This window comes from Physeter macrocephalus, chromosome 11 (genome assembly GCF_002837175.3).
Source record: "Physeter macrocephalus isolate SW-GA chromosome 11, ASM283717v5, whole genome shotgun sequence".
Taxonomy (NCBI): domain Eukaryota; kingdom Metazoa; phylum Chordata; class Mammalia; order Artiodactyla; family Physeteridae; genus Physeter; species Physeter macrocephalus.
The window spans coordinates 88,446,537-88,461,835 of NC_041224.1; the positions used below are offsets into that span (position 1 = coordinate 88,446,537).

General features: G+C 38.7%; 1 protein-coding gene across 1 annotated transcript in view; it reads left to right on the forward strand.

Moving 5' to 3' along the window:
- Positions 1-930: 930 nt before the first annotated feature.
- Positions 931-15,299, forward strand: part of USP50 (ubiquitin specific peptidase 50) — a 29,890-nt gene continuing 15,521 nt past the window's right edge. The window contains exons 1-6 of the mRNA XM_007115909.4: positions 931-983; positions 2,558-2,752; positions 2,991-3,186; positions 4,812-5,021; positions 6,271-6,413; positions 9,491-9,623. Of these exons, the coding sequence (XP_007115971.1) occupies positions 931-983; positions 2,558-2,752; positions 2,991-3,186; positions 4,812-5,021; positions 6,271-6,413; positions 9,491-9,623 (930 nt within the window). The remainder of the gene's footprint in view (positions 984-2,557; positions 2,753-2,990; positions 3,187-4,811; positions 5,022-6,270; positions 6,414-9,490; positions 9,624-15,299) is intronic.

A 15,299-nucleotide genomic window follows, 5' to 3' on the forward strand; every position in this document is an offset into this window, starting at 1 on the left:
GCTCCGGACGCACAGGCTCAGTGGCCATGGCTCACGGGCCCAGCTGCTCCGCGGCATGTGGGATCTTCCCGGACTGGGGCACGAACCCGTGTCGCCTGCATCGGCAGGCGGATTCTCAACCACTGCGCCACCAGGGAAGCCCATGAAGTGCTTTCTTAAGCACAGTTCTCTGTGAAGAAAATGAGAGCTCAGGAGCTCATGTGTGCTTTGCTATTTCTCAACTTATAACTTCTTCTTTGATGAATATTTTTATTTGCCCAGTTTGGCATTAGTGGTGTGTGTGTGTGTGTGTGTGTGTGTGTGTGTGTGTGTGTGTGTATACCTCTTTTGCACTATAATTGATGACCGTGAAGGGAAATACTCCAGTCTATCCCGATGCTATGCATTTTGGGAAGCAGCAAAAGCCATCGGCCTCTTTCCCCGGTGTGAGACACAGTCCCTCAAAGTCCCTGGAGTGGTGTGGTCACTGGGATGGTGGATGAGTGCCCTAAGGGGGCAGAGTTGCCATAGTATCCCCTGATATGGAGGCAAATCTTCTGTGTATGTGTGTGTGTGTGTGTGTGTGTGTGTGTGTGTGTGTGTAATATATATATACAAGAGAAACTTGGAAAGATGAAGAGAGGTTATATGTTCAGTTAATTCTATGAAATCTAATCTTTTACGTTTTAAAGCAACCAAGTAACAGTATCTCAGGCAGCATTCTAGAATTTTGAAGTGCAATGTAAAGGATTATGATGTATGGGAAATCCAAGTTGGAAGGTACCTGAAGTACGGATGAAATCAGTTTGCAGCTACTGAAAGTAGGAAGGAACATATAAGTTGTTTATTACAAAACAAGAAGAGCCAAAGTAACAGGCTTGGAGAAATGAAGTTAAAAGGATTAGACGTAGCTCCTGAATAGAAGTGAAAGACCAACGTCGTTTCACTAAAATGGCTTCGCAACAGCCTTTCACTGCAGATGACTTCAGTATCTACTATGTCTTGTGAGCCTCTGTCTACTACAGTTTTCTAGATAAGCTTAGCTGGGGTGGGGTGGGGTGGGGGGAAGCCATGCTTAAAGGGGTCAGGAGGTACATGCCGAATTTTGAATGGATTCCTCAGGGTTGACCCATTGGAGCTCTCCCAAAGGGAAGGGATGGGAAGATGTTATTTAATATCTAGCCAATAGTCATGCCTAAAGATTGACAGCCCAGGGCCTCCTATGACATTGGTAAATAAAAGGGGAAATGTCCCTCCGTGTAAAAGAGAGCACTTTTCAAACTGGCAGAATTGTAAGTAGAGGTACTGATGTGAGGTAGCTGTCTCCTGGAGTCCCAATTTTAGATACTACATGGAAAGAAAACCCAAATGGATGAAGATACTGGGCTGCCTGGTACAGTAGCCAAATTACAAAAGGAAGCTCTGTGTGGAAAGAAGAGGACCCTCTCCTCTGTGCAGGTCTGGTTGATCCACATGGACACACGAATTCCGTAGCTACTGTTAAGGACATCCTGGATCAGTTATTTCTTTAAAAGAAATTTTTTTTAGGTTACCATTAACTATGTAATCTGTGCCTCGTTCCTTGTATTGTTTAATCGTCACAATCCACCGATCCTATAAGGCAGGTAACACTATTCCTATTTTATAGATGAGAAACAGATATGAGTCCCAGATCATGTAACTAGTAAGTGACCTTCAAAATTTAAAGTAAATGCTCTTTCTCTCCCCCCTCTCTATGTATGTGTGTGTGTTTATATATGTATGTATTATATATACATATATGACATATACACATGTATGTGCTCTTAATATATGTATATATTCTCTTAATATGTGTATATATTATGCTCTCAAATGTATATATGGCATATATATGTATACACACACACATATATACTCCTAATATTTGATATATAAATCCAAATAACTCTTGACAGACAGATGATGGGTAGGTAGGTAGATAGATAGATATCCCTTCTCTCTATGTGCCACTGCACATGCCTTAGTATATTACCATGGGCAAATGATGAAACCATTTATTTACACATGATATCTCACCTGTAAAACAGGATTTAAAAATAACTGTACCTACCCCATAGAATTGTTGAAAGAATTAAATGGGAAAGTTCATGTTAAGTACTTAACATAGTGTCAGGTCAATACAAGATAGCTATTGTTATTAACTACTATCTATTGTTATTATTATTACTGCTAATAATAATTAAATTACTTGCCCAGCAAAAAAGGAAATACTTTGGTATTTAGAGAGGAAGTCTGCATTTTAGCAAAGCAATTCTAGGTCTCTGAAAGGCCAATTTTTTCTGTCCTCTTGCTTTGGTTTTAGGAAGAAACTTTATCTCTGCTTATTTGGCCGCAGGCACTGTTCATAGAGTCCCAAACAAAGTAATGCAATTTTAGACTCCAAGTCCGAATACTTCTGTCTTTGATAGGGAATGTATTTGGTGGAAGTCTTATGAAGGACTCTTCTTTGTGTCATTAGGTTGAGACGGCCTTATTTCATTTGTACATATTTTGTTTCCTCAAAATGCTTTCCTTTCTTTCCATGTGGCCAACACAGCACAGAGTGCACAGATCACTATGACCCCTTTCCAGTTAATGAGACTGAGGAGAACCAGCCCCATTTCCCGGGCGTGACTGGTCTGCGGAACCTGGGCAACACATGCTACATGAATGCCATCTTACAGTGTCTCTGCAGCATCTCACCGCTGGTGGAATACTTTCTCTCTGGAAAGTACATTACTGCTCTTCAAAAGTAAGACCATTTGCCATCCCTGCAGCCGGGCCCTCACCCCTGCTCTCCAAGGTGAGGTTAGGGAAGGGACCCTCTGGAGTCCCTATGAAGGGCTAAACCAGTTAGGAGAGGCTGCAGTGCCCCAGATCCCATTTCTAGGGTGAGTAAAATGGGAAGGTCAACCAAGAAATGAATGAAGCTTTGTTTGGGGTCTGATGCCACATGCTTAGCTGGAATCATTTCCCTTCCTTCTTCCAAGGGATTGCAGTGAGGTTGCCACTGCTTTTGCCTATGTGATGACAGACATGTGGCTTGGAGACTCTGACTGTGTCTCACCAGAAATATTTTGGTCAGCTCTTGGCAAACTCTACCCAGCATTTATGAAAAAGATGCAGCAAGATGCTCAGGAATTCTTGATTTATGTCCTGAATGAACTTCATGAAACTCTGAAAAAGGTAAATAGAATTAATGGCCTTGAAATAGACCTTTAGCTCTATCAGCAACTTTCAGTTTTCATTTCATTTGTTCAGTCAGTATTGCCTACTCTGTGCTGAGCACAGGTGCTGGGGTCACTATGGGTAACATTCAAGTTAGTATTTGAATGGGCCTGTATTTCTCAAACTTAGCTGTTTATCAGAATCACCTGGGGAGATTTTATGGCACAGCTTCTTAGGCCCTCTGGTGTTATTGAATTAGAATGTCTGGGTTGTCTTCTAGGAAAACTCACTTGGGATTTCCAGTAATCAGCAGGTGTGGGGACCACTGGTCTAGTTCCCTTTGCAGTAACATCTGCATTGACTATTGTTTTAGAGTGAAAATTACATTTTTTTATAAAAATATATTCCTCATGAGGTATAATATATAAATTTTACAACTTAAAACAAGTGTTCTTGGTAGCTACAAACCCGAGGAAATATTAAGCTTGGTGTGAGGTGAAAGGACAGATCTTGTAACCTGCAATTTCATCTTTATACTACATGTGCCTAACCTGAGTATTTCACTGGATTAGGACATACATTTAATAAAACATGAAATTGCTAGTTACTAAGGAGGTTGCCTTTATTTATAAGACTCACTACCTTCAGCCTTGATCTGAGACCCACACTCTCCAAAGATATGCCCTAGACTTTATGCAGTGTCTTTGTGCTGCTGTTAGCTTGCCTCATAGCTAGGAGACACTTATCATGAAAGACCACAAACTATTACTGTTAATCCCTCTCATCTGCAATCCTCAGCTCCATTTTTAAGTTTTACTGAGATATTCACAGCAGCACTTTTTTTAGCCAGAGGGGAGGGTGATGGTCAGTAAAAATCACTGAGGTCCTCATCTGCTGCCAGTCTGAAATAAATAGCATTCCGGTTCTCAAGGTTAAACTTGGAGTTAGAGGCATCAAACTACTGTCAGGTGGAAGACACGGGCAGGTGGGTGTGATGAAAGAAGCAGCCAAAGCGGAGCCTTGTGCACAGTTCCAAAGCATAGCTGACTGTGGAGCTAAAGCGCCTTCAGAATGTATATTCTGCTGAGGCTGTAGAATCACCAGTCAGGGTGTGCTCCCGGAAATACTGTTCCTGAGCATCAGCTAGATTCAAATCAGGCTACAAGGCTAGTGAAATCGGGCTGCCTTTGGAGTTTAAGATTTGCTCTTAAAAAAATTTTTTTTCTAACAATAAAAGAAGAGACTAAGGAACATAACCTGAAGGGACTGGAGGAGAGATCCAATTCCTTTATCTTACACCTCTAGATCAGCTTGCATGACCAGAAGCTAGTTTGCAGCTTACCCTCTGCCCAGGAAAAACTGCCTGCAGGACCCTATATCACATTATCATTTACTGTCAGTTTATGGCACCATGGACATGTGTTTTACCAGGGCTAGGGTGTCCTTGTTCCTCAGCTTCACTTAAAGAGGGAAATAACTGAATTATCAGAAATCACACATATTATATGCTCTTAACAAGATCTTATTCTGTTTATTTTCTGAATCCAAAACTAAGTGGTTTTGGGTAGCATTCTGTTAGAAAAATCAGGTCATTCTATTTAAAAAATTTTGATAACCAGTAGTTGATTTGTTCCTTTATTCAGTACCACCAAAAAAGATCATATGAAAAAAGATCTATTCCGAGATTCTACAGGAAGATGATTGCCAACGAGTCCTCCATCATCACCCGGCTGTTTGAAGGGCAGCTCAATTATAGCATCATATGTTTAAAGTGTGAGAACTGTACCTACAAGAATGAAGTCTTCACCATCCTCTCCCTCCCCATTCCATCCAAATACGAGTGCTCTCTTCAGGTAGGGATTCTTACTCCTGGAGACTTCTTTTGTCTATGCCTACCCCAGCCCTGGGTTTTCCCAAGGCTGTTTCCTACATTTTCTAGTATGAGGGGAGCTACTTTATAACTTAAAAAAATTGGAAACCCGTGATGAGAACGTTTTGTAGAAAAGTGACATACAGCCAAAAGTTACTATGAATTCAGATGTATCTCTAAATGTGCTCAATGAAAGAGCCTCACTGTAAAACTGGAAAGATGGGTGGGCTTTATGCAGTCTATTGAGATGGCTTGGTGCATATATGGAATTTATACTTATAAAAATTTTATGGCCCTTTCTCATCCCAGAGGTCTGTAGGTACATATTAGGAAATGACTTTGACTCTTATTCTTGAGCTCTTATGTTTTGGACAAAAGCTGAGGAATCTGGGGGGAAGATAGAATGGAATAGTGCCTTAGTTTACCTCTCAAATTTTCTTTACCATAATACCAAAAGTTAATCTGTAAACGGAGGAGTGGTGGGAGTGGGGGGCAGGGTGGGTGGAAGGTGGCAGTAAAAGCCAGGGAACTGTGAGGAGGGAGGGAGCAATAAGTTTCCTTGCAGGAAAACACACATTTATATTTTTCTTCTTAAATTGCTAAAAGTCTTGAAATACCAGAGTTAGAGAAAATAATCCTACTACTTATTCAGAACTGGGCTTTGTTCTCAGATCAAACTGCTAAACACTACTGAAGATGAATCCAAAGCCTCTAAGTGAGGTGCTGGCAATCTGTGCTCATCTTCCTCTTTAGGTTAATGGTTTGCAGAGCGGGGAGCCTGGCTGGTTGAGGATGTCTCCTGTGGGCATGAGATCTAATTCTCTCTGTTCTGCTGTCTTTATTATGGGCCACCCCCAAATACAGGGATACGGTCATTTTTCAGTCCCCAGATCACTTTTCTGATGATATGAATAACTTAAAGCAGCTGCCTGACTTGGTTAGTGGAAATTGCATAGTTGGTATTATTCTGAAACAAACCAGAAATGTTAAAATGCTGATTCAGAGATTAGAAATGAGATGGACATTTGGATCTATTTCAGTAACTCAGTGAGAAGGCAGCACCTTCTTTGCCAGGTGGACTATATCCAAGCTGCAGCTTGCGGCGCTGGCCTTGGACTTGGAGAAAAGCACCGAGGATTACATTTCCGCAGCTCTTTCAGAGTTCTAATATAGACAGAACCCCAGGTTGCAGTGGATTCAGTTTGGTCACCAAATGCTTTTTCCCTCAACAGGACTGTCTCCAGTGTTTTTTTCAACAAGACACACTGACCTGGAACAACCAAATTTACTGTTCCTTTTGCGAAACCAAGCAAGAAACAGCTGTGAAGGCCAGTATTTCTAAAGCACCAAAAATAATTGTCTTTCACTTAAAAAGGTATGGATTTTGACATTTTGTGAGCAGATTTTTTGAACAGCTTTATCATGATATAATTCACATACCATGCAATTCACCTGTTTAAGTGTACAATTCAATGGTGTTGAGTATATTACATTAATTTTTAAAAATCTGTGGTAAAATATATATAACAAAATTTGCCATTTTAAGTATATAATTTCACTGGCATTAATTACATTCATGATATTGTGCATCGATTTTCCAAAACTTTTTCATCACCCTCAACAGAAACTCTGGAACCATTAAGCAATAACTCCCCATTCCTCTTCCCTCCCAGCCCCTGGTAACCTCCAGTCTACTTTCTGTGTCTATAAATTTGCCCGTCCTGATACTTCATATAAGTGTAGTCACACACCATTTGTCCTTTTTGCTGGTCTATTTCACTTAGCATGTTTCCAAGGTTCATCCTTGTTGTGATGTGTACCAGAAGTTCATTACTTTTTATAGCTGAATAATACTCTATCGTATGTATGTACATCATATTTTGTTTGTCTGTTCGACTTTCAATGGACATTTGGCACTCGCTTTGAGTGCTTTTAAAAAATAAATTTCCTATAAAGATGTTATAAAATAAATAAATAAATAAATTCCCTAGCTCCACCCTTGGGGATTCTGTTCGCACAGGTCTGAGGTGGAATCTAAGCATCACTATTTAAATTTTTAACACCCCCCAACCACGCTCAGTTATTATTTTTATTTTTTATTTTTTAATTTATTTTTGGCTGCTTTGGGTCTTTGTTGCTGTGCGGGCTTTCTCTAGTTGTGGAGCGTGGGTTGCGGTGTGCAGGCTTATTGCGGTGGCTTCTCTTGTTGCGGAGCATGGGCTCTAGGGCACACGGGCTTCAGTAGTTGTGGCTCGCGGGCTCTAGAGCACAGGCTCAGTAGTTGTGGTGCGCGGGTTTAGTTGCTCTGCGGCATGTGGGATCTTCCCGGGCCAGGGCTCGAACCCGTGTCCCCTGCATTGGTGGGCAGATTCTTAACCACTGCGCCACCAGGGAAGTCCCAGTTTTTATTTTTAAAAGTTACAAATCTACAGAAAATTTGAAAAGGTATATAATGAATACCCATATACCCTAGAATCTTCATTAGTTGGTGCCACTTTGCCACATTTCCTTTTGTTCTTCCTGTCTCTTTCTCCCTCCAGCCCTCCCTTCCATTTTATTAGCTGAACCGTCTAAAGTAAGATGCAAACACCATGGCATTTCATGCTTAAATACTTCAGCAGGTATCACCTGAGAATAGGACATTCTCCTACATAATCACAACACCATTATCATATAGCCCAAGAAATTTAACAATAATTTTATATCACCCAAGATACAGTCCATATCTAAATTCCCCCATCCCCAAAATATCTTTCATAACTTTTCTTCCAATCTAGCATCCAGTCAAGGGTCATACATTGCATTTGGCTGTCTCTTTAGTCTCTTTTAATCTAGAAGACTCCTTCCCTCTTTTTTCATATTTAAACATTTTTTCTCATTTTGAGTTTGTTTAGATTATGTCACCCATCCTGGATTTGTCTAATTGTTTCCCCATAGTTAGATTCAGGCTAAACTTTTTTTTTTTAGCAAGAATTTGCCATAGCTGATGTTATGGACTTGTCATTACATTACATCAGGCGGCAAATCATAAAAGTTTGTCCCACTATTGGTAATGTTAAGTTTGACCACTTAGTTAAGGTAGTGACTATAAAATCTCACCATTTAAAGGTATAGTAGTTTTCCCCTCTGTAACTAGTATCACTCTGGACTCATGGATATTTTTAAACTTAATTGGTTTAATATCCATTACTATTATCATTCTTCTCCATGTTCAGATTGTTCAAAGTTGGCCAGTGGGATCCCCTTCAAGCCAGCTCCTGTGACCCCATTAGTTAATTTAAGGTTACTTACATATATAAAATGTATCCTTCTTTTATATAGTTCTATGAATTTTGACAAATGTAATATAACCATCACTGCCAACAGAGATTCTTTCCATCACCCCAAAAAGTTTTCTCATGTTCCTTTATAATCAATTCCTTCTCCCACCCTCAGCCCCTAGAAACTTCCGATCTGATTTCCATCTTTATTGCTTTTTCCAGAATGTCGTATGTTATACCATATATGGCGTTTTGAGTTTGGCTTCTTTCACTTAGCACAATGAGATTAACCCATGTTGTGGAATGTAGTCATGGTTCCTTCCTTTTGATTGCTGTGTAGTATACCCTTTTATGAATGTACAAAAATTGTTGATCCATTCACTAGTTGATGAACATTTGAGTTGTTTCCAGTTTGGGGCAGATATGAATACAGCTGCTATAAATTTTGCATATAGGTTTCTGTGTGGATATAAGTCTTTGTTTCTTCTGAGATGATACCTAGGCATGGGATTGCTGGGTCATATGATATGATATTCCCTTAGTTTTTGCAAACAAGATTTCTTTCTTTCTGGCACAAGAATATCTCAGCCTCACCCAGTAATTTCCCTTCCCCCGACCTAAACCAGCTGTTTTTCCAAAATGAACATAATTTATTCTTTAAAAAGCTCTGGGGTGATTCTGATATGAACTCAGATTTGGGAACTGCTGATCTGTATAACACATAGAGAATGTGACAAGATTTTCACAAAATTTTACCTTATTAAAGATATATTAAAACCTCCAAGTTGGAAAACAGGACACTGCAAAGACAGTGTGTGCTGAAATCAACCTAAGGAAAAGCTGAGTCAGCTTGGTTAGAGCGAACAGCATCAGATAGGGGAAGACTTCTGGAAGTTATCAATGTGATTCCTACTCCCCCAGATGCTGAGCTTGGCTTTATCCCTTTCTTTTTCTCCCGCTAGATTGACTCTACCCTGTCTCACTCCCTGGTCCACTTCAGCCTCAGTTTTGGCTGTGGAGATTCAAATATATGTAGATAAGAAAAAAATAATTTATGTATAGGTCTACACCAAATAATCTTTCCAAGAAATTACTTTTAACTATACTTGGAACTTATGAAGGTATGTGGACTTCATTCATGAGTGGTTCACAAACTAACTTTCTATTTTACACATTTATTATATCTCTGCAGGTTTGACATTCTGGGTACAATGAAAAGGAAACTGAGGACAGATATTCATTACCCGCTCACTAACTTGGACCTTACTCCTTACATTTGTCCAATTTTTTTGAAACATCCTAAATATAATCTCTGTGCAGTGGTGGTGAGTAAAATACTGAAACTATTTAAAGTAACACAGGTTTAAAGAAAACTGTAGAATTATCTGCTTGAATGACTACTACTTCTATCTCTCCCTGACTTCTCCTATACTGCCCTTTTTAAAACAAAATATAGAGCCTGGAAACTCCCTGCTTTGACCTTGAACAGTAGAGCAGTGAAAGAATACATGAAAGAATACAATGTCCTCTATGCTGCCTCCCCACTGTCCCTCTACTTTATAATACCACAGAGTATTTATTTAGTAGTATTTATACTAATAAATAATACTATAACAATAGTAGAGAGAGGCTATTTCAGATCTAGGGACATGTGTGAGCTGTGCTCTGGGGGCAGCAGAAGTTGGTTCCAATAGCTTTATGTTGAATAATCATGAGCCCCTCTATGGTGAAAGCCCCAAACACTAGGTACACGGTAGTCATAGACTCACTACCTGTGTGCATCAGTCCTAAGGAAACTCTGGGCGTTCCCTTTGGCTCTAAATCAACTGTCATCATTGAGGATTCCCTGAAGGAAAGAAAGCATGGAGTATAATTCAGACCAAATCGTCTAGAACTTCCCACAACACCAACCACCCCAAGCAACAGGACATTTTCTGGGTTTCTATTCTGGATCACAGTGTTAGAGATCTGCTTCAGAACATTCAGATTTCAGTTGAACCTGGAGGTCCAGTTGTGTCCAATGTCAGATGGGCGGGGCTCCCACTGGAGCCCAGTATGATTCACCAGAGCCCTCGGGTGTACTGAAGTCTAATTTCCCTTTTTGGCTTTTATCACTGAATTAATATAAAATGTTGATCCCACTGGTCTTTCTCTTTAACATCTCTCAGAACCATACTTCAAACTTAAAAAAAAATCCTTCTTTACTTTTTCCTTTTTACTTCAAGCCTTGACATTCTCCTTTCTAATTTATCCTGCCCTTAAATATGATTTTCCTTCTCTCACTCGCCAATTTGGAACTCTAGAGTGACATCCTCTTCCCTATCATAATAGACTCTAATGTGAATTCCAAAATGATATGCACCCCCCCACATATTTTACTGTTTTAACATCTCATTATAAGTGTTTCTGCTTGAAAAAAAATCCAAAAGCAGAATTTATAGAAAATTATGTGGTAATTATTTACAGTTATATAAAAAGAGTCACCCAAGCTTCCTATAAATTCTTAATCCTTTTAGTGTTTAAATTATTCGTTAATTGAAGGGTAAAAATTGGTTTTGAAAGAGAAATATATCTAGAATTTGCTGCAAATTGATGATTGATCAGAAACAAGAACTAGGCATCTTAGAAACTACGATGTATGGTCATAGGGAAAGGCCATCCATAGCTCTGTTACTCAAGATGTCGTCCCCAGGAGACACCTGTTAGAAATAAGGAATCTCAGGCTCCACCCCACAGTTACTGACTAGAAACTTGCATTTTATCAAGATCTCCATGTGATTCAAATGCATATGGAAGTTTGAGAAGTACTCAGCTAGACCAGAAGGGAAGGATTACCTCCACACCACCCTTAACAGAGATTTAGCCAGCTTTTGAATAAGCCCTTAAAGAGCTTCCTGCTTTATAAGGAAGGCTCTTTATCTGCCAGATTTGTTTGATTTATTTTACAAACATATAGTACTTGCTATGTACCAAGCACTGTTCCAAGCACGTTATGAATAATCAATCATTTAATCCTTATGTAGCCCTGTGAAGTGTAGGCACTATTATTATCCCCATTTTACAGAATGGGAAACAGGAACAGAGGTTAAATAATCTGCTCCAATCTACTGCCTACAAAGGGCAGACCCAGGACCTGAAGCCAGGCAGGCTGGCTCTAAACAGTCCTGCTCTCACTGCCATGTTATGCTGCCTCTGATTGTTAACTTGTCTCTCTGTATGGGGCACAAATCTACCTTCGTCCTTGTAACTCCTTCCATTTGTCCTAATTCTGTCCTCTGAGATAGAAATAGTAATATGTACGTGGCTTTTTGGTTAACAAATGCTTGTACATATGTGTTAGTTAAACAGATCACATTCTTCTTTCTTATACATGATGACCCTTCAAATATTTGAAAATAGTGATCATACACCAACAGTGTTTACCTCCTTCAACCCTTTTCAGATGATTGGTTTCTAGAAAAACTTTTTAAAATTATGAAATATTTCGAGCACAGGAAACAGAATACAGTAAATGTGCACACAGATGTTAAGAATAGAATATTGTTGGGCTTCCCTGGTGGCGCAGTGGTTGAGAGTCCGCCTGCTGATGCAGGGGACACGGGTTCGTGCCCCGGTCCGGGAAGATCCCACATGCCGCGGAGCGGCTGGGCCCGTGAGCCGTGGCCGCTGAGCCTGCGTGTCCGGGGCCTGTGCTCCGCAACGGGAGAGGTCACGGCAGTGAGAGGCCCGCGTACCGCAAAAACAAAAACAAAAACAAAAACAAACAAAAAAAAGAATAGAATATTGTAGAAAAAAATCAAGCCCCTGTGTATATCTTTAACAACCCCACTCCCCTCCCTTCTCTGTCCTGAATTTGCAGGGAATTATACCCATGCATTCTTTCGTATGTGTCTATACTATACTTTCATACTTTTATCACACGTGTGTGATATAGTGTGTTTTGCATGTTTTATAAATCTAGTATCATTAACTGTACATATCCTTCTGTAACTTTTTTCCTCAGCATCATTTTTATGGTATTAATCCATACTGATATATTAGCTTTAGTGCATACATTTACCTGCATTTACTAATTCGTTTTGTCTATTTATTTATCATTTCTCCTGTTGCTGGACAGTTAGGTTGTTTCCAGCATTCTGCTCCTACAACTTTGTATAATGCATTGTCATGTGCTAACACATGAAACTTTATATATACGCGTGTGTGTGTGTTCTCCCAGATTACATTCTGAAGATAACTGACCTGAATCTCTCCTTTAATCTATTAACATAAAACACTTAATTTCTTTTTTCTTTGCTAAAAATGTTTTCACATGTTTTTATATCTATTTTCACAGTCGAGAAACTAACGTGTAACTTTCTCATACTGTTCTTTTCTGTTTTTGTCTTGAGGATCAGCCTGTTTCTAGCCTCATAAAATAAGCTGGCCATTCTTTTCTATTCTTTGGCACAGTCTGCAGAGGATAAAAATAACTTGTTTTTTGAAAGGCTGGTAGAATTAAACAAAAAAACTATCTGGTCCTGAAATTTTTATTCTTGGTGGGTGGATTTTTAAATATTTGCTCAATTTGCTTTAGCCAGGATGAGACTATTTCAGGAGTTTCTGTTTCTTCATTTTTGAAAAAATAAACTTTTTATTGAGATAAAACATACTTATAGAAAAATGCAAGCCATGAATGTAAAACTCAATAAATTTTCGTAAAGGTAACCTGCCCCTGTAACCAGAAAACAGTTCAAGTAGAATATTACCAGCACCCTAACTGCCCTTGTGCCCCCTTTCTAGTCCAGGAGACCACTGGCTGCTGACAGAATAGGTTTTGCCAGCTCTTGTGCTTTATAGAAATGGAATCATACTGTGTGTACTCTTTTGTGCCTGGCTTCTTTTACTCAGAATTATGCAACATTCATTCATATTGTTGCATGTATTGTAGTTTGTTCCTTCTCATTGCTGTATAGTATTACACTGCGTGAAAATACCACAAATTGCTCTACCCAAAGATCATGAAGACACTTACCTATTCTATCTTATAAAAGCTTTGTTTTACTTTAACATGGTTTAAAAAATTATATTCAAAACTTCCCATTTTTAAAATTTTCAAATTTATTGGCAGAAAATTGCTCACATTATACTCTTGACATTTTAATATCTCTTGAATTCTCAGTTCTCCCTTTGTTTATTCTTAATATTATCTGTGTCTAATCTGTTTTTTCTTGGTCAGTCTTGCCAAAGTTTATCTATTTTGTTATCTGAAAGAACCAGCTTGTGGTTTTGTTCTTTATTCCTTTGTGTTCTATTTCATTAATTTCTGGTCTTTATTTCTCTTCTTGTACTTTCTTTGAGTTTCCATCAACATGTTATTTAGAGGTGCATTTGAAAAATTCCAAACATAATTTTACGTAGTCGTCTTTTTGTTACTAATTTCTAACTTAACTGCATTCTTATCAGAAAATATGGTCCAAATGTTATCCATTCTTGGTACGTGTTGATACTCACTTTGTATCATAGTTTTGTGTGTGCTTGAAAAGAATTTTTAAATTAGGTTCAGGGTTCCATATGTCCATTAAATATAATTCGTTAATTGTGTTGTTTGAATATATACTCTTAATAAGTTTTTGTTTGCTTTAACAAGATTAATAACTGAAAGATATATGATTAAAAAGACTGTGATTTTGCCAAAATTTTCCAGTAATTGTCATAATTTGAAGCTATGTGTGCCATTTTATATCTTTGTAGTGAATTGTTCCTTTTATCATGCTAGGGGAATCTTTTATACTTAGCCATACCTTTTCACTTAAATTCTGTCTAGTCTGATATTGAAAAAACTATTCCAGCTTTCTTTTGGATGATATTATTTGTTCTTTTTCTGTCCTTTTCTTTCTTTTCGTTTTCTTCCAGTTTTATTGAGATATAATTGACATACAGCACTGTATAAGATGTACAGCATAATTATTTAATAATGAAATTATCACAATAAGTTTAATGAACATCTCATTTAAATACAAAATTAAAGAAACAAAGTTTTCCTTGTGATGAGAACTCCTAGGATTTATTCATAACAATTTTCATATATGACATACAACAGTGTTAATTATATTTATGTTGTACATTTCATCCCTGGTACTTATTTATCTTATAACTGGAAGTTTGTACCTTTTGACCACCTTCCTCCAATTCCTCCTTCACCCACCCCCCACCTCTGGTAACTACAAATCTGGTTTCTTTTTCTATGAGTTTGTTTGTTTTTCAAGTATAATTGACTTAAAACAATATGTTAGTTCTTGTCACACAAGAGTGATTTGATAGTTCTCTACATTTCAAAATGATTACAGTAAGTCTATTTATGCTATATCACTACACAAAGATATTATATAGTTATTGACTATATTCCCCACACTGTATATTTCATCCCTGGGACTCATTTGTTTTGCAACTGAAAGTTTGTACCTCTTAATCTCCCTCACATCTATCTTTCCTTCGCTTATGCCTCTCCCTTCTGGCAACTACCTGTTTGCTCTCTGTAGCTATAACTCTGTTTCTGTTTTGTTTGTTCACTTGTTTTGTTTTTCATATTCCACATATAAGTGAAATTGTATAGTATTTGTCTTTTGCAGGCTGACTTATTTCACTTAGCATACTACCCGCTAGGTCCAACCATGTTGTCACAAATGGCAAGATTTCATTCTTTTTATTTTTGCGGTACGCGGGCCTCCCACTGCTGTGGTCTCCCCCGTTGCAGAGCATAGGCTCCAGATGCGCAGGCTCAGCGGCCATGGCTCACAGGCCCAGCTGCTCCGCGGCATGTGGGATCTTCCCGGACCGGGGCACAAACCTATGTCCCCTGCATCGGCAGGCTGACTCTCAACCACTGTGCCACCAGGGAAGCCCTCTTTTTTTTTTTTTTTTTTTATGTCTGACTAGTATTCGATTGTGTATACATTCCACACATCTTCTTTATCCATTCATCTATTGATGGGCACTTGGGTTGCTTCCATATCTTGGCT